Below are 21,114 nucleotides of genomic sequence, written 5' to 3' on the forward strand. Positions count from 1 at the left end.
TAAAGATTTGTTCAAATATAGTTAAAAATTAAGAAAATCAAAGGTTAATGTCGTATAAAATTAAAATTTTATTTATTAGTTTACTATATAGTTTATTTTTTCTCACTTAATCTAACACCAAAAAGTGGATTACTTCATATTTCTTTTCCTTCCTTCATGCTTTCTGCATTCCAAATGAGACCCTAAGGATCCATTTGGATCAAAGATTTTGTTGAAAGGAAAATAAGAAGGAAACTCATTTTTCATTATATTCTCTCTATGTCAAACGCTATTAAAAATAAAAATAAAAAATGTTCTATATGATTAAAAATTAAGAAAAATCAAATGTTAATTATGCGAAAAAACCAAATTTTTGTTCATTGATTTTAATTTTATTTTATTTTTCTCACTCTCCTTGATAAAAACATGAAAAGTGGATTCTTTCGGATTTTCCTTTGCTTTCCTTAATATTTTCCAAGTTTCAAACAAAGCCTAAAAGAATGCAATCTACTCTAAGGTTTTCAAACCTATAGCTACAAAATAAATAGCTCCATATAAAAACCCCAAAATACCTCATATAAACTGTATGGACACAGCACCCTGAGTTCAGAAACAGTGTATAGCTTTAAGCCTCTTGCTTTCTGCTGTAGTACGGGGTGGGGTAACCTAGTCCTACGGGTTTCAACCCTCAAACAACGTACATGAGAAACACTTTGAATTGAGAATTTAACCAACCAAATGTTAAACAAAACAAATCATGCTTTATCACATTGGTTCAAGGATTTTGAAAAGGTTTATAGTGTGATTCAAAATTCAATTCCCAAATGGTTCTTTCACAAAAAAATCAAGTGATATGCTATGAAAATGCTATTCAATCATTCAAGAAAATAAGTAAATAAGTCTATGTTATCACAATCATATTCCCACAGGTGACAAGCAAATATGTGTAAAAATGCTGAAGATTTAGAGTTCTGCGTGTCTTCAATCGACTGGGGTTGAAGGTCAGTCGCTTGACTGAGATTTCGAGTGAGATACCGAGAGTTGTCAAGGGTCAGTCGACTGACCTGATGGGGTCAGTCACTTGACTGAAATTCTGGGCAAAATACCGAGAGCAACTAAGGGTCAGTCAACTGAACTCCTTGGGGTCAGTCGCCTGACCTGCGATGGGACTAAAATAAAAATTGGGGTTTTAGGGTTTTGCGAAATTGAGGCTTATGGGATCTTAAACAAGGGTTTAAAACCAAGTTAGGGAGGGATTAGGATATATATTACCGTGTGGAATTGCTGGATATCTTACCAATGATCAACGAACTTGAATCAGACCATGAAATCCTCATGATCGCAGTGAATAGGTATAAAAACTGCTGCTATGGATGTTCGTATGTGAATGGTGTGGGGAATATGAAATGGTGAAGATGCGATGGATAGATGTTGGTCTCACACCAACTGATCTCCGAGGAGAATGTCATAGCCTCTCGCCACTCAATCTCAAGGATTGGAACTAAGCTCAAAGCTTTACAAAGGAAGAACCCTTTTTTTTTTTAATCAATAACAATACCTAGCCGTCTTTCAGCTTTTACAATAGCAATATACATAGGGAAAAGAAAAAAAAGCAATAATTGACCTACACGTCCCATACAGGCATGGGAGACAACTCACTTAATGTTCACAAATTAACTCACACAATTCTCTCACAAATTAAATAACTCACAATAAAACATAAGGCAGTTAATTAAATGTAAACAAAGTCAAAAGGGCAACCCAATCCTATGTGGGGCCTAGAGGATCTATGTGGGGCCCACAAGGGTCTTGAGCTCGGAATCACAACTCGGGCTTCTTTATGCTGAAAAGTCTTCAAATATTTCAATAAGTTCCTGCAACGGTTAGCAAACATTGTGGACATCCGGGGGCCGTCCACGTGCCACCATGTCGGCGAACGAAAGGGGGAGTGGTTGCCAATCCCTATCATCTCTCCTGGGCCCAAAAGAATTCTTCTCTGTAGAATGAGAAGCAAAATACTGGGAGTATAGATCCAGGTTGATACGAAGTAAATCTTCCTTCAAAATCTAGCTGCGCTTTGAAATTGATTTACCTTTCCATTTGACTAAGAATTTTTGATAGGATCCAGCTCGTGTGATCATGGTTTTATCATCCAGAATTTCCTCAATTTCATCATGATTCTTGGATATCGGTAGTGATAGTGGCAAAGGCAATTTCTGTGGTTTGGGTTCATGATAAGTAGAGAATGGAATGGGATCACCTGCAGAGTTAGAAATAGGAGTCTCCACGAAAGTAGATGCTTCAAGAAATGGGGTTAATTCCTCAACATTAAACACATTACTAATGCCAAATTCAATGGGAATATCAATCATATAAGCATTAGAACTGATTTTCTTTAAAATCTTGAAAGGACCCATCTTTTTTGCATATAACTTTATTACCTTTCCTACCGGAATCCGTTCGGGACGAATACGGATCATGACCATATCATCCTCTGAAAATTCTTGCAACCTGCGACGAATATGAGCCATAGATTTATAATGTTCATTGTTCAAGTTGTTCTTCATTCTAATTTTAGAGTATAGGTCATGTATGTGTTTAGCAAATGCTTCGGCCTGTTCACTCACTCTAATCTGCGGAGGTAAGGGGACAAGGTCTATCGGCTTCCTAGGTTGATAACTAATGACAACCTGAAATGGGCTAAGACCTGTGGTTCTATTCACTGAGCTATTGAATGCAAATTCAGCCATTGGAAGACACAAATCCCATGACCCAATGTTATCACCTACAAGGCATCTTAATAGGTCTCCTAGACTACTATTAATTACCTCGGTTTGGCCGCCATTTTAGGGATGGTAAGCACTAGAAAACTGAAGCTTAGTACCTAACATTGCCCACAGAGTTTTCCCCAAATAATTGACAAACTTCACATCTCGACCCGAAACAATGGTCTTGGGAAGACCATGCAATCTTACAACTTCCCTAAAAAAGATGGATGCTACTTTTGAAGCATCATGTGTTTTGTTGCATGGAATAAAATGAGACATTTTGGAAAACTAATCCACGACAACAAACACAGAATCATTCTTCCTAGCAGTCCTAGGGAGTCCTAACACAAAATCCATACTAATATCCTTCCGTATGTAGTACTGGTAAAGGAGTGTATAAACCAGTGTTTAGCTTCCTACCCTTTGCAGATTGGCAAGTTCTAGAGTGAGAGATAACTCTTGCTACATCCCTTTTAAGACTAGGCCAAAAGAACCTATCTTCTACAATCGTGATGGTCTTATCCTTGCCAAAGTGACCTGCAGCACCGCCTAAGTGCAATTCCCATATCAATTGGTCACGAAGGAATGTAGAGGGGATACACAATCTGGTTCCTTTGAACAGGAATCCTCCATGGATCACATAATCTGGATGGGATTTGGGTAGTCCTTGTAACAAACTAGAGAAAATGTCACAAAAGTCCGGACATTGAGAATATTCCTTCTTGATGCTTTCAAAGCCTATTACTCTCACTTCCAATGTCTGTAAAGTGGCCACTACTTGGCTCAAAGCATTAGCAGCTTTATTTTCAACACCGGCGCGGTGTTTGAGCACAAAGGTATACTGCTGTATATATATTCGATCCACTTTACATGCCTATGATTGAGTTTCTTTTGCGTGCTTAGGTACCTAAGGGCCTGGTGATCTGAAAAGAGTACAAACTCCTGAGGGAGTAAATAGTGTCTCCAGTGCCTTAAGGATTGGACCACAACATAGAATTCCTTATCATAGGTTGATTAACGTTGCTTAGCGTCATTTAACTTCTCACTGAAGAAGGCTACAGGATGGCCCTCTTGACTCAACACTCCTCCTTGCGAACTTCGGAAGCATCACAAGCTACTTCAAACAATTTCTGAAAATCCGAAAGGTGTAGCACAGAGGCTTTGGTCATCCGGTCTTTTATGTCTAAAAGGCTTTGGTTGCAGCCTTAGGCCACACAAACTTTCCTTTCTTTAGACAATTGGTAATGGGTGCCATGATGGTACTCAAATTCCTAATGAATCTCTTATAGAATGTGGCTAACCCATGAAAACTTCTCGCTTCATGAATGTTTTTGGGAGTAGGCCAATCTTGGATAGCCTTGGCCTTCTCAAGGTCAACAGAAACTCCGCTCTTGGATACAAACATATCCTAAGAAATTACCTGACGGTTCATGAAGGTGCACTTTTTCATATTTGCATACATCTTCTGCTCTCTTAAAACTTCAAACACTCTCCTTAAGTGATCTAAGTGTTCTTTCCTTATTCGACTATAAATCAAGATGTCATCAAAGTAGACAACAAAGAAATGCCCAATGAAGGGTCTCAAAATCTGGGTCATCACTCTCATGAAAGTGTTTGGTGCATTGGTAAGTCCAAATGGCATCACTAGCCACTCATACAAGCCATCTTTAGTATTAAATACAGTTTTCCATTCATTTCCAAGCCTGATTCTAATTTGGTGGTATCCACTTTTAAGATCAATTTTTGAAAAGATTTTGGAACCAATCATTTGATCCAACATATCATCTAACCTGGGTATAGGAAACCTATATTTGACTATGATTTTGTTAATGGCTCTACTGTTAATGCACATTCTCCAAGTTTCATCTTTCTTTGGAGTAAGAAGGGCGGGACATGCTCATGGGCTCATGGTTTCCTGAATAAATCCCTTACTTCTCAACTCTTCCACTTGCCTCTTCAATTCCTCATGTTCTTTAGGGTTCATCTTATAGTGAGGCAAATTGGGCAAAGATGATCCTGGAATAAGATCTATAGCATGCTGAATATCTCTCATTAGTGGTAATTCATTTGGAGGTTCAGAGATAACATCATTAAACTCAGCAAGTATAGGTGACACTTCATGTGGTGTCACATGTTCTAGAGTGGAGGGGTCATTTTTCTTGGTTACCACTACATAAACAACCTGTGTCTCCTTACTTTCTTGCTCAAATTGTTTCTTGCTTAGAACATGCTTACGGGCATGGTTGCTGCATTCACCCAAGCAACTTTATATGGAGTGGGGTGGGGTTCAACTTTCAATCCCAATTTTTCTGAAGCTGCTTTGGAAATCACATTCATGCAACTTCCCCCATCGATGATCATTTTACAACTCTTATTTCCACACTTAATATAAGTATGAAAAAAAGAAGTTTGGTGCCAATCCTCTTGTTCTCGAGGTGTCACCATGATGCATTGCATCACATACACAGTAGCATTTTCTTCTTCTTCTATGGATAATTCATCCTCACTAGCTACTTCTTCAGGAATGTAAGACTGTTCTTCGCCTGAGTCTTCTTCTTCTTCCCTTTCAATGGCGAGGGTCCTAGTGGGGCATTGTTTGGCAGAATGGCCTCTTTTATGACACTTATAACACACATCACTTCCAGACACTTGTTTGGAGGACCCATTCATAGAAGCCTTCCCTTTGTCCACAGGCTGCTAGACAGTGGGATTGGTACCTCTTGAGGTAACTTGACCAGTGTTGGTAGGTCCAGTCCTCACATAAGATGTGGCTTTTCTTTGGTTGGTGTCATTGGAAGGGTTTCCAAATTTTCTACCCAACTAAGTTTTACTCATCTGCTCATAATCATGTGCCAAGTTAAAGGCATGCTCAAGGGAGTCAATGTGATGAGGAAACAACTCTTTCCTAAGTTCAGGTTTTAGGCCAATCCTAAACCTAGAAATCTATTGGCTAGTGCTCTCTTCTACCCCACATGGTCACATCTAATGGATAGTTTATCAAACTTGCTTATGTACTTAGTCACACTCATATTACCGTGTTTAAGGCTATAGAGCTGATCCATGAGACGTTCCCGATAAGAAATTGAGACATTTTTTTCTGTCAATCTTTCTTTCATCAAGTCCCAATGTTCTATGGGTCTATGACCTAAGTGAGCTTCTTGTCTTTCGACATTTATCCAATGAAGCTTAGCTTGCCCGGTTAGTCTCATTTTTGCAAAGCTCACTCGATGTGGATCATGCATCTTATACTAGTCAAAATATGAATCCATCTCAGTTAACCAACTTTGAAAAATCTTTGGATCCATTTGTCCGTCAAAGGCAGGGGCTTCAATTTTGACTCTCTTCATGACATCCTTGTTTGGATCATGATTGTCCCTTCGTAAAGGTCTCCTGGGTGGGAATTCCTCTTCATCATAATCCTCTTCATGCCAATGTGGAATATAAGGGTCATGACATTGAAATCTCCTAGGAGCATGGGGCCTTGGTGGAGGAGGAACGGGAGGTGTCTCTAAGGGTGGTGTTCTTTCTCTTGAAGGATTATGCGTTTCCCTAGAGTGGTGGGAAGCAAGTTCATGCTCAACCTCACGGGGCGGTCTGGGATTCTCTAGAGGTTGGTCAGGAGCTAAATTAGTTTCCAGCCTCTCTATCCTAGCAAGGTCATGAGTTAAGTCTTGGGTTAAGACTTGAACTTGGGTTTGGAGTTAATCTAGAAGGGTATCATGGTCTATGTTAGTTCTACGACCTTGATAACGGTTCCTAGCTCTATTTGCCATCAAAACATAACAACACAAAGACAACTACTCACAGCTATAGAAGAGACTTTGAGGGTTCAGCCTGACTAAACCTAGGCTCTAACCTAGGCTCTAATACCGAGATGATGTAGGATGGGGTAGGGTAACCTAGTGCTATGGGTTTCAACCCTCAAACAATATACATGAGAAACACTTCGAATTGAGAATTTAACCAACCAAACGTTAAACAAAACAAATCATGCTTTATCACACTGGTTCAAGTATTTTGAAAAGGTCTATAGTGTGATTCAAAATTCAATTCCCAAATTGTTCTTTCACAAAAGAATCAAGTGATATGCTATGAAAATGCTATTCAATCATTCAAGAAAATAAGTAATTAAGTCTATGTTATTACAATCATATTCCCACAGTTGACAAGCAAATATGTGTAAAAAAGCTAAAGATTTAGAGTTCTGGGTGTCTTCAGTCGACTGGGGTTGAAGGTCAGTCGCTTGACTGAGATTTCGGGTGAGATACCGAGAGTTGTCAAGGGTTAGTCGACTGACCTTATGGGGTCAGTTGCCTAACTGAAATTCTGGGCAAAATACCAAGAGCAACTAATGGTTAGTCGACTGAACTCCTTGGGGTCAGTCGCCTTACTTGTGATGGGGTTGAAATAAAAATTGGGTTTTTAAGGTTTTGCAAAACTGAGGCTTATGGGATCTTAAACAAGGGTTTAAAACCAAGTTAGGGAGGGATTAGGATATATATAATTGTGTGGAATTGCTGGATATCTTACCAATGATCAACGAACTTGAATCAAACCATGTAATCCTCATGATCGCATTGAATAGGTATAAGTACTGCTGCTGTGGATGTTTGTATGCGAATGGCGTGGGGAATATGAGATGGTGAAGATGTGATGGATAGATGTTGGTCTCACACCAACTGATCTCCGAGGAGAACGTTGTAGCCTCTTGCCACTCAATCTCAAGGATCGGAAGAAAGCTCAAAGCTTTACAAAGGAAGAACCTTTTTTTTTCAATTCAATAACAATACCTAGCCGTCTTTCAGCTTTTACAATAGCAATATATATAGGGAACAGAAAACAAAGCAATAATTGACCTACACATCCCATACAGGCATGGGAGACAACTCACTTACTGTTCACATATTAACTCACACAATTCTCTCACAAATTAAATAACTCACAATAAAACAGAAGGCAATTAATTAAACAAAGTCAAAAGGGCGGCCCACTCCTATATGGGGCCTAGAGGAGTCGTGTGGGGCCCAATGGGTCCATATGGGGCCCACAAGGGTCTTGAGCTTGGAATCACAACTTGGGCTTCCTTATGCTGAAAAGTCTTCAAATATTTCCATAAGTTCCTGCAATGGTTAGCAAACATTGTGGACATCCAGGGGCCGTCCACGTGGCACCATGTCGGTGAACGAAAGGGGAAGTAATTGCCAATCCCCATCACTTTCAAACCAAAGGCTTCCCCTGGTCACAAACATCAAGTATGGGTGTTATATATTTACCACATCTTGCACCATAAACAGTTTTGACACTTTTGCCCCATCAATTCTCCCCTAAGCAATAAATAGTTCAAATCATTTTCTCAAGTGAAGCTATGCAATTCTTTTCCTTTATTTAGTATCTGCTTCATGATTCTAATTAACTTGCATGGTCTTAAATTTCCACAAAATTATTAAAATTTCCACTTTCCATCACCATCGAGATCGAAATGGCACTCCATTTCCATCTCACGAAATTTCTACAAAATCATCCAAAATTTATCGAAATCTCAAAATTTCATTGAAATTTGTGGAAAATTTGACCATAGAATGAAATTTCCTTGAAATTCAAATTTGAGATTCAAAACCCAGATTGAAATTCTCTTTCAATTTATCTTTTTTTTCAATTGAAATTAACGATTAATAAGGATATGAATTATAGCTTTCAGACTTTTGAAATTATGTGAAAAACTAAACTCAGATATTAGCTATGACATTTAATTTAATCTTTCATTTCAAAATTATTTATACATAAAAAAAAGGGCAGCTCGATGCACAATTGTTGCACGTTATACCCACATACTTGCTCTTGATGTATTATATTTGCTCTAAATCTTACATTATTATGCCTATTTGTAGTTTCTAAAGTTTCACAAAGAATTCCATGCTTTACCACTACTTTCCATAATTTTTAAAATCAAAATCCAAAGCAAAATTGACATCAACATCAAAATTTCCATCAATGTTTTTGTACTTTTGAACACCTTGAATTTGTAGTTGAATTGAAATTTTTAATACTTTCTTAACTTGCAAGTGCTTTCATGCTTGGTATATATGTGCACATTTCTAGACATGAGAAAGGAAGGGTCAGAGTCCAACACAATATGGCAGTCCTGGGAGGTTGCTTGTTCGTGCAATAGTGGAGGATCAAGTGTAAAACTGGGATAATTTATGCCTATTTATGCCATTGAAGCATTACATGCCTATATTCGACATGCTTATCCCTTTAACATTAATCTCAAGTTACTGTTCTTAACGTTTGTAGGTCCAGGAGTTGCTGTCAGTATTCATAACTTTTGTTGCTTGGAGCCTGAGTGAGGTGAATAGATTTTCTGATTATACTTTCTTTAAAGTTTGATTTGTCATATGCTAGAATTTTACATGTAAACAAGGGTGGGCGAAAACTATGGTCTGTGCAACTGATTGACATTAAGAGGGAGTTTGGTTAGGCATCCTGGGATAATCCCAGTATGTGATGCGTCAAACATCAGATACCCATGTTTGGTGCGTGTATGTCAGTGGATTACTTTGTTCCCATAAACCATGAGAATCATATACCGATCCCCTCTTTAGCTGATCTTTTATTCCGTTGGTATCCAAAATTATGGAGGTTCAATTTGCCCTCAGCATTTAGCTGCTTGGGATCGAAATTCCCCTCAATCATATCAATAATTGAAAGAAACCCTAAAAAATTGACACCCACCCACAATTCATCTGTCATCCACTCATGAAACCTTACCCTTTGCCACTACTGTGCAGTTTCACAGCTCCAATGCTGGCAGTCACTGCTTCTTTCAACTCGTTAAGTTCCTGGCTGCGGTCATCATTCCCAGCTTTTTTTGCCCCCTTGTTAATACTGTTTTTAAAACCTCTGTCGAAGGATTTTTCTCTGTGGATATATTCTCTTCAATCTTTATGGTGATTTTCTTGCTTGACTGTTGTTGATACACTTCTACTGAATTTCACAGCCTCTTAGTTGTTTGATTTGTTGATGTGTTGAGTCTTTATTTGTTTGGTCTATTGGTGTGTTGAATGTTCATGGTTCAAATTCATTTTTACCAATCTATGTTTGATTTGTATACAAGTTCAGGTGATTTCCCACCTTGTTTATACTGTTTTTAAAATCGCTACGAAGGATTTTTCTCTGTTGATATATTCTCTTCAATCTTTATGGTTATTTTCTTGCTTGAATGTTGTTGATACACTTCTACTGAATTTCACAGCCTCTTACTTGTTTGATTTGTTGATGTGTTGAGTCTTTATTTGTTTGGTCTATTGGTGTGTTGAATGTTGATGGTTCAAATTCATTTTTACCAATTTATGTTTGATTTGTATACAAGTTCAGGGGTATTTTTTACAGTCGTAATGAATTACCTGCCTGGTTCTCATGTTGAATCAAACATAGAGATTGGCATCTGATGATAAATTTCCAAGTATACTGTAACTCAATAGACAAGCATCCTATTACTGAGCATAAGATTCCTGAGAAATTTATTTGGGGATATCTAAGATGTTGCAAATCAAATGCCCTCTAAAAGACATTTAAAGTCAAAAAAGCATTTACCACACAGGAATGCAGTATAAAGAGTTGCTAATATGGGGTGGTTTGAAGGGTTAAAGAGTAGTGACCATCCATAAGTATGTTGTAAAACAATAAATTGGTATTCAACTGATTGGTCACTGCAGTTTGTCTACCATAAACATCTGCAGGCAGGTCATTAGAGAAAGGATGTTAAAGATATCTAAAGTTGCTTCTAATTTAATTTCATAGCTGCAGTTAATTTCACAAAAATAAAAATGTTGGCATTTTCTATTCTTTTGAGTCAAAATTAAATGTCAGGGAAACCTTGGTACTGTTGGGTTGTTTCTATGATGTGTATTCTACCTTCCTATTAATACATGTTTGTAGCTTCTTTACTACTCTGCGTCATGACCATGATGGTTTAAAATGAAGCACATGTGCTTTGACCAAATTGCAATTACAGGTTATCAGGTACTCACATCATGCTTTGAATTGCATGGGGAGTTGTCCATCTTGGATCATCTACCTCAGGTTTGATTATATTTGAAGTAGAAGCTCTCCCTTTTTCTCACCCACACTCACTCAAACTCATGCATACACAAACACAAGCACTTGCACTGATACATGTGTAAAATGCAAAATTTGTGTTAAGGAAAAATTATATTGATTTACATTTTTTTTTTTTTTTCTTTTTCATTAGGTACACTGCATTTATTGTGTTGTATCCAGTGGGGGTTGCTCCTGGGGAAAGTGAGTCCTTGCTCTGAATTTAATGACTGCTGGATTGAATTTCTCTTTGATCAATATTACCAAGATCTTCCTGCTCTCTCCATCAAGTTCAGTAGTATTTTTCTAAAAAATAAATTTAGTGTGATATTAATTGTTTATTCCCATGCAGTGTGGCTTATGTACCAAGCACTTCCATTTATAAAGAAGAAAAATCTCTATGCGGATTTCTTTGCTGGTCTCCCCTTCAGCTATTATCATTTTGTCTGGGTATGTCTAATATTTATTTTGTGATTCTTTGTTAGTGAGAAAAATCAAAATTTTTTTTAGAGCATGAAATCTTGTCTTCATCCCTTTCCTTCCACAGTTCTATACCACCTGGCAAGAGTAGAAGTCTTAAAGATTTAAAACTTCAATTTCTAAATTTGGTCGTGTGACACTAGTTCATGAGTTTTATAGGAGTTAAAAAAATTAGATGTCGTCAATTGATAGTTTGACAAGGTGAACACTTCAACATCATTTTGCTCTCTGCCCAAGAAAAAAAAAATGTGAGTTAGGGAATAACTCGGTTTGTTTGGGAATTTAGACTATAATTGGGTTTAGACTTGGACATGATGGATTTGCATACTGCGTCTTTAATCAATTATTTATGTCTGCATACATTCATATGAACATATTTTGCAAAATGTTACTTTTGAACCCCATCACTTGGGAAAGCTGCAATACTTCCCCCTCTAATTGGATGTAGCTGGGATGCATGATTTGGTTTCTGGACATATTTATCTTAGGAAGGCTTCTTTGTCTTATGTACGTCTTTATTTTTTGTCACTTTTTAGAGTCCATATGAACATGGTTTAGAGCTTGGAGAAATTGATGAGAGATTTCCTGTGGCCGGGGGTGGTTGAGAGTAAGAATGCTCATTTGGTTAGTTTGGATAAGGTTTGTAAACTGAAGTACGAAGATAGCTTGTTTTGGGGAGGCTAGTGTCCAAAAAACATTGCTTTTGCGAAGGTAAATAGTTATGATGTTCTTCTTTAGAGCCTGAATCCCTTTGGCATAAGGTCATCTGCAGCAGATATGGGGGATCCAACATAAATTTTTTAATGTTAAAGTTGGTTTTAGTTGCCACTCATGTGAGTCCTCGGAAGTTAATTTCCCAGATTTTTCATCTTTTTTTCTTCATTGGATTAGATTTCGGTTGCTAATGGGGAGGGAGTTTATGGCTTTGGATTGGGAATGCATATTTTTATATCATTTATCCTCATCTTTATCACCTTTATAGTCACTATAATGCTTCTCTATCTAGTTTATTGATTTTTGAAGGGGATTTTATTTCTTAGAATTTTTATTTTTGAAGAAACCTGAATGAGAGAGAGTCAAATCATCTTGCCTAGTCATTAGGGATACAGGATACTTGATTCTTTTCATCCTTCTTCTAGAAATGATAGTAGGGTTTGTGTTTTTGATGGCTTGAGGGATTTTCTTTTAAATTTTTTTGATCACTTTACTTGCTATTTTATTGGTTATCAGTTTCTTCTACATTCTACTATTTGGAAAGCTAAGGGCCTGTTTGGTTTAGTTTTTGGATACAAGTTTTCATATTCAAAACAAGGAACATAGGAAATACCCCCCAAAAAAAGGGCATATGTTTAGTCATTTTTGCAAAACAATTTTTAGGATTGTATCATAAAAGCCCCTGTTTTTTAGAATTTTCTGTTGATTCATATACAGTCCAAGACTCCCAACTTTTTCTCCTCCCATCACTTATGTTCCTCATCCCTTCTCTTACCTTGTTGTCGCTGACTGAGACTGTTGACTATTGCTGCCGATGCCCATGAACCACAATCAGCCTTGAACTCACTTGCGACAAATTCTGGTCACATTGAATTAAAATTCATCATTTTATGAAAGCATAATTGTGTTATTTAGCATATTTTAGTTCTAGAATAATAGGGATAAATACTGTTCTTTTCTTTAGAAAATTATAATATAAAGGAAAAAAAGTTATCATCAATCTGTCTTCATAATCTGAATTTTACTGTATTTTGGTATTAAAACTTGCACCATATGAGATGGGGCATATTCCTTTCTGTTCATAATCTGAAATTTACTATATTTTGGTGTTAATACGCGAACCATAAGAGAACGAGCATATTCCTTTCTGTTTATAATCTGAAATTTCAACTATGTATGTTGTCTGTGCGTGTGCGTGCACGTTGATCAAAGCTTCAGAAAGAAAATTGAGGACCTCATATTAGCAAGTGCTTCCCTTCTGCTCCCAAACTTACTCGGCTTATGCTTTTGCTTCATGTAGTCACTTTTTGCTATTAGGGTGAGTCTTTCTTGTTTAATACTAGGCTTGGAAAAATGGGTCCAAACCCAATGGGTCACCCATGACCCGCCAGGTTAAAACGGGTCCGGGTCTATGAAAATCAACCTGTTTATAAACGGGTCAACCCGTGACCCGCCCGTTTATAAACTGGTCAACCCGGGTTCGGGTCGGGTCACCTGGTGGGCGACCCATTTACTTGGCTACTGTTGAAGTTAAAACCCTAAATGACTAAATCCTATTCCCAATTCCTAATCCTCGCTGCGGCTGCCTCCTCGAGGCTCCAGACTCCCCTCCTCAATCACTCCCTCCATGAGTGATGACCATGACAAAAACTTACTTCAAGTGTGCCGACAAGCGCTTGGATAGGAGGCTCTGGCAGGAAGAGCTGCGCCACTCGCCGGTCTCCATCGCCATTGCCATCGCCGGAAGAGGCAGGAAGAGCTCCTCGCCATCGCCACTCGTTGGTTGCTGTTCTTCTTCTTCTAAACGGCTCCAGCAGGAAGAGCTCCTTGCCATCGCCACTCGCCGGCCACAGTTCTTCTTCTTCTTCTTCTCTAGGTCTCTTTCTTCAAACTGGTTTTGATTTAATGTTTTAAACCCCAAGATTTTAAAATATGATTTTGATTCCTCCTCCTCCAACCGAGAGAGACTTGATGAGAGATGAGAGATAATTTATTTTTTTTGCTTTTAAATTTTAAAATAATTAATTTTTTAAAGGGGTAACTTGTGACTTGCCCGTTTATTAAATGGGCGGGTTAGGGTTTATAGGGTTGTGACCCATTTAATTTCGACCCGTTTACAACTCAACCCATTTCCAACCCGCCCGGACCCGGCCCGTGAACCCATTTTGCCACCCGTGTTTAATACTACGATAAGAGTATAAGACTTCTATTTTGTTCTTGTTTTTGGGTCATAATAGGCTTGAGATGATGAGGAACTTCTGAAATTAGGTCTTTCTTGGAAATTTCCCAAGCTTTTTGTGGCTATCTGTTTAAGTAGCTTGGAAAATATTTGCAGTCATATAATTTTAACCATTATGAAAGTTCAGTCTGGTCTTAGGTGTGTACATAGGTGCAACAAGGCCAGCGATATATGGGTTACTCTTCTTGTCATCCTTAAATGATGCTATTGCTTCTTATGCTATTTTATGTGCGCCTTTGTAAGTTTGATCTATATATTTTAAATTTGTTTCAACTACTTCAGGTACTGTTTCTCTGCTACCCATTTCTGTGGTTGAAACTGTACCTGCATTTATTCAAGCAACGTCAGTCAAAACTCAGTAAGTGCCATGAGAAAAAGAGAAAGTGAAGGGTTGAGCTCTTGCCATTTCAGGTACCAACTCACTTTTTTATGGTGATTGGTAACTCTTTATTGTTATAGTTTTTGACGTCATACTGCATGTATGCTTCCATTTATTTCTTCCTTTTTTTCTGTAGCCTCCTATCATTTGACTGAGAAATTGAAAAATATATTTGCATTTCAGTCAATATGTACTCCTTATGATTAAATCCATGTGACGAGTAACCATTAATGGATTTCTGAGTAAAATTTAATATAATTATTTAATGATAATGAATTTTGGGAGTTGTATAGATCCATTGTGGTCCACCCCTTCCCCGGACCCCGCATACGCGGGAGCTTTCTGCACTGGGCTGCCCCCTTCAAATCGAATTCTGGGAGTTGTATAATGGGAATTTTTAGAAGTATAAAACATAAGTTATTGGCATTAGATCAGGCAGATCGTAACTTTTCTTTTTGAGTTTCACGATGAGAGTACTAATGGCTTGCCACAGTATGTCTGCATGTTATTATCTTTTTTCTCATTCAAAATTTATTCTTATATACCAAGGATGAAACATTAACTGTAAATGCATGTTGCCCTTTCACAGAATAGATGAAGCTCATTATTCAACACATTTGTAGCTAAAATAGCATTGTAGGGATTATTAGAACTTGTTAAGATTTGATTAAAGTGAATGACCTAACTAGAAGGTAGGTCTCTCCCTCTATTATAATACAAATTAAATACATTCTAATGACAATAGTATCCTTACTAACTCTCATTAATTTACATACTAACAATCTTAGTAATAATAATACTAAAAGACATATATAACCTCTAACACTCCCCCTCAAGCTGGAGCATAAATGTCATATGCTCCTAGCTTGTTACAAATGAATTTAACACAAGCACCCCACAAGTGCTTTGGTAAACAAATCAGCAAGCTGCATGTCCAACTTCACATAAACGGTTGTAATGAGCTTCTGCACAAGTTTCTCCCGATCAAAGTGGCAATCAACTTCAATGTGCTTTGTCCGCTCATGAAAGACTGGGTTGGAGGCAATATGAAGAGCAGCTTGATTATCACACATCAACTTCGTAGGCCGAGATATGAAAAACCCAAATCTTCCAACATGTTCTTCAACCAGACAATTTCACAAGGAGTGTGGGCCATAGCTCTATATTCTGATTTAGCACTTGACTTTGCTACTACAGTTTGTTTCTTACTCTTCAAAGAAACCAAATTACCACCGACTAAGATATAGTACCCAGTGCTAGATCTTCGATTAGAAGGCAATCCAACCCAATCTACATTTGTATATCTATGGATATAGGTGTGACCCTGATCACGATATAAAGACCTCTCCCAGATGCACCTTTGAGATATCTCAGATGTGAATTACTGCGTTCCAATGACTTGTATTCAGAGAATATAGAAATTGACTCACAACACTTGTTGCATAATATATATCCAACTGAGTAACTGTGAGATAATTCAACTTTCCAACAAGTCTCCAGTATTGTCTAGATTAGGTAGCAAATTAGCCATATCTGACATTAACTTGCTGTTAGGATCCATATTTGTATCAATCAGTTTAGATTCCAATAAGCCAATTTCATCCAATAGATCAAGAACATACTTCCTCTATGACACAATAGTTCCGATACGAGATCTAGGTACTTATATACCCAAGAAGTATTTCAACGGTACCAAATCTTTGGTCTGAAAGTTAGTTTGTAGAAAAAGTTTGAGACTCTGAATACCTTTATTATCATCACATGAAATAACAATATCATCCACATATACGACAAGAAGGATCCTACCCGAAGAAGTATGACAATAAAACATAGAATGATCCACAACACATCGTCAAAGACCAAACTCAAGTACTACAGCACTGCAATGACCAAACCATGCTCTGGGAGACTGTTTTAAACCATATACAAATCAGAAAACCACGCCAAAAACAAGAAGAACAATCAATAATCGGGACAATCACAAACTATGTGAAGCACCGACACAACCATGGATGAGGTGAACAAATCATCGATGGATATAGCACTGCCACAGCCTCACAACTGAATATAAGATCACTGCCATGGCTTCAAAAAACTCCCAAAGAAGCCTTCACAAACCCTCAACAGAAATTAACGGAATACTGTGAGTGCATGGTCGAAAAAGGTTGAATTTTTGAGCAAAACACTGGAATAACAGCTTGATAATATAGTCTAAAGAAGGAATCAGAGCATGACAGAGGGGAAAAAAAAAAGAAAAAAGTGGCCAGAACTTCACTTGAGCTGGTGTGTGGGGTTGGCCCAACAGGCGTTTGGCTGGCTTGTGGGGGTACGCGGGGTGTCCTCTGACGATGAGGTTTTGTGGGGTGGGTCATCGGGGGTGGGGGGTATGTTTATGGGTGTATGGTTGGTTTTGTGAAATAATATGGGATGGAGGTGGATATGTGAAGGACAGCTGCAGGAATGGTGTTTTCCAGCGACGATTGAGGGGAATAGGGTTTGGGTTGGATCACGCTTTGATACCATGTTAAGATTTGATTAAAATGAAAGACCTAACTTGAAGATATGTCTCTCCCTCTATTTATTATACAAATTAAATACATTCTAATGATTAGAATACCCTTATTAACTCTCACTAATTAACATACAAACACACTTAATAATAATAATAATAGTAATACAAGACATATATAATTTCTAATAGAACTGTTAAATCTTTTGATAAAAAAAAATTAGAACCGTTAAAGCTTGATCTATATTGTTGGTCCACAACCTAACAACTTAAGTTTTTATGTAAAGTGGTTGTCTAACATTTTATCAAGGCTAGTTGCTAGGAGGTCTTGGGTTCTAGTCTTGTTGCCCACATTTATTGTGTGGTCTTCAAAAAGGTCATTGTATTCCCTGCAATGTCTTAAATTTTTTGATTTCAACTAAAATTTCGAAGCTCTTAAATTATGGTTCAATTTCGATTTTGATTAAAAAATGATGGAAATTAGTAGTAAGACATAGAATTCTTTTATGAAACTTTAGAAATTTTAATAGACATAATAGTGTAAGTTTTAGACTATTATATTATGTTGTGTATGAGGTGCCATAGTTGTAATATAATGTGTATTAAACATATTCATAGTATAATGTGTATTAAATTCCTAATATAATGTGTATTAAATATATTAGCCAGTGTATTAAATATATTAGGTTAATATAAATAAATTTATAAATCAATCATATATTATTTATTATATAAGTAACGATAATTTAACTTGAATGATTAAATGAAATGTCATTGCAAGTTTTCATATAATATAATTTCAAAAGTGCTTGTAATATTCTTTTGTTTCATTAGAAAAATTAAGATAAATTAAGAGAGAAATTTCATTTTGCGTCTAAATCTCACATTTGAATTCTAAGGAAATTTCATTGTATAGTTAAAAAATTTTGTGATTTCAATAAATTTTGGATGATTTGTTGAAATTTTGATGGAAATTATGCAAGACGGAAATTGATTGCCATTTTGATTCGAGGGTAATGGAAAGCAGAAATTTTTACAATTTCGTGGAAATTTAAGACCATGATTCCCTGTAATGGGTGTTATTATTGTGTGTTTATCTCTTTGTTGTCCATAGAGTTGAGTCTAGGGGGGGGGGGGGGGGGGGGGATGAATAGACTCTTTTGCATATTTGTGCTTTTCTCTACAAAATAAAATTTCTTGGCAAGATACAAATGATTATGTCACAATATATAATATAAACAATGCACAAAATGTAAATGAAAGAGTATAGGAAAGAAAAACTTAACAAACGATATTAACATGGTTCAGCCCCTTGCCTATGTCCACAACTTGAGACACACTCAAGGATTCCAAATCCACTATACAAACTCCTTTAAGGACGGAGAAGCCTTTACACCACCAAAGGATTAAATCCCTTCTCGCTCACAAAAAGCCTTTCCAAGGGAACAAATCCATTCTCGCTCACAAAGAGCCTTTGCAAGGAAACAAATTCCTACTTGGTCACAAAGATCTTTAGCAAGGGAACAAATCCCTTATCACTTGGTTCACAAAGAACCCTTACAAGTTGAAGATGATATACAAAGTGTAGCAGTGACAATGCTCCTTGAATGAGCTGAAATCAATCCTAAAGAAATCCTCACACTAATCTCTTAAGTAATGAATCACATACAAGATTAGAGGGCAAGAGAGAAAGTGAGCACTTAAATGATGAACTAAAATGCAAAGTACTTGGAAATGATTATCACTAGATGTGAAGTACTAAGGTTCATGCTAGAACAAGTCTTCAACCTTGTATTTATAGACAAATTTGGGTTCTAGCAGTTTAATGGCTATTGGGCATAAAAAATGATTTATTATTTTGAAAACTAACCGTTTATAGCCGTTGGGTTTTGAATCCTGACACAAACTGTCGACGGATTCACAAAACCGTGGACGGTTTGCTCCACACCAAATTCCTATTTTTCTTCTGCCATAAACTATCGATGTGCCTATGGAAAACTGGCGACAGTTTTCCCTGTTTCTTCTAAACCTTGATTTTCTTGTATTTTAGGTACGAAAAAATGGTCTTAATCCAACTGGGATCAAGTATATTAAAGTGTACGACACTTAGACCATTTAACCCTTGTCCCATAATAAACAAAGTTGAGTATATGATAATATCATAAAAGCCATGTTTTTGTCTTTGAAAAATCTTAAGTATGAAACTATGAAAGACTAATTTTTCTTTTGAATGATTGAATGATATCCTATATACTCTATGAACTAGTATGCATATGAAAATTGCTCAACTCTTGCTCAATAAGCTTGCGTGAAATAGTACTACAAGAGTTACAACTGTTCTACCTCAAACATTCCCCATTACATATGATTTTACACTTGGTCAATCGAATGTGCTTGAGATCTTCCATGTGAATGTTCACTTGATCTTTGCCTATGTTAGTATCCGCTTGATCTTTGCATTTTTACTTGTACCTTCATGTTTTTGCTGCTTGTACCTATCATAGCTTGATATACAAAGATTAGTTAACGTAGAACCACTAATGGGTTGTTGTCATTAAAATACGACAATTAGGATCATGTAGCCACTAAGGCTAACAATCTCCCCCTTTTTGATGGTGACAAACCATTGGTGTTTCCACAAGATATAATTTAAAGCTCCCCCTTAATTTATGCATATGGTTGAACAGAATAAAAGTCTGCTCCCCTTTACTATATGCATATAAGGCATGATTAAATTGTTCAACTAGATATATCATACCATTGGAGCTTTATAACATGCATTTCATTTAGCTAGAAAGTGCATTCCAATCAACATAGAATTGAGATTGAAAACAACAAAATGAACTTTCATTTATAACAACTTAAGCATTACACTACAGATATGACAACTTAAGTCAAGTTTCTGACTAATCATATATACAAATCTTTCCTAACTGAAATACACCAACAAAATTACCAAAAAATCGAGCAAAATATACACACCACACCAGCCACCAACCTACACCTACATCTTCCCCTTTGATCATCATCAAAAAGAGAGGAACCAATCATTTAGCTTAAAATATTCTAAAATCTTGTTAATTCCATTTTCTATGTTGGTGAGGCGAGTATTAATTCCATGTTCCATGTTGGTGAGGCGTGTGTCGATCTTGTGAGAGTGATCTTCTAGTGTAGTGATGCGGGCGTCTATCTTGTCAAGACGTTTCCTAATATAGTCATTACGTGGACCACCGGCATTAGGCTCTCCCATATCCTCATCTTGATTTCCAAAATTTTCTACTCCTAGATCTTCTTCCTCCATAGCTTCTTCAACCTCATCTATTGGGACCTGTGCCTGTTGTCCTTACTTTAGCCATAGCAAGGATTGCTCATCCTGCACAAAGTGCATTCGCCGCAGAGTTGACTCAGAATATATATATCATCGGATCTAGGATTTTCTGCTGCTGCACCTGCAGATGCCACATCGTAGTAAGAGAATATGCTCGTAAGAAGACGAGCAAAAGGTAGGCACCCATTCTTCTTTCGTGAGTTGCTTTGCATGTGTTGTACAATTATGGAAGGTAGATCAATCCCTTGTCTATGCCATACATAGAACATGGCGAAGATGTCTCAGTGAGTTATCGTGTCGCGTCTACCATGTCTTGGCGAGACGTTGTAGGTAATCATGTGATGCAAAACCCTAAATTCAACTATATGATCTTTTGCTTTGTGTTTTTCCCCTTCTAGCACATTTGGGTCTCTCGTTATTAGTTGAAGTGCTTCATGGGTGTTGTTTATGGTGTGACTCTTATATTTTGGGAGTTTATAAACAAAGGGAAAAACATATGGATGTGGTCTTGGTGCAGGGCAGCAACAAAGACTCGTCGATGAGTGCAAGATACCGAGAGCCAGGAAATCTCAGAGTTCAAAGACTCATCGATGAGTGGATAGAATCGTCGACGAGTGGCCT

General features: G+C 37.2%; 1 protein-coding gene across 1 annotated transcript in view; it reads left to right on the forward strand.

Moving 5' to 3' along the window:
- LOC131148486 (uncharacterized) overlaps window positions 1-21,114 on the forward strand; it is a 47,012-nt gene that overhangs the window by 1,362 nt on the left and 24,536 nt on the right. The window contains exons 5-9 of the mRNA XM_058098198.1: window positions 9,042-9,095; window positions 10,762-10,829; window positions 10,999-11,048; window positions 11,197-11,294; window positions 14,560-14,688. Coding sequence (XP_057954181.1) covers window positions 9,042-9,095; window positions 10,762-10,829; window positions 10,999-11,048; window positions 11,197-11,294; window positions 14,560-14,664 — 375 coding nt within the window. The 3' untranslated portion in view covers window positions 14,665-14,688. The remainder of the gene's footprint in view (window positions 1-9,041; window positions 9,096-10,761; window positions 10,830-10,998; window positions 11,049-11,196; window positions 11,295-14,559; window positions 14,689-21,114) is intronic.

This window comes from Malania oleifera, chromosome 2 (assembly GCF_029873635.1).
Source record: "Malania oleifera isolate guangnan ecotype guangnan chromosome 2, ASM2987363v1, whole genome shotgun sequence".
NCBI classification, from domain to species: Eukaryota; Viridiplantae; Streptophyta; class Magnoliopsida; order Santalales; family Ximeniaceae; genus Malania; species Malania oleifera.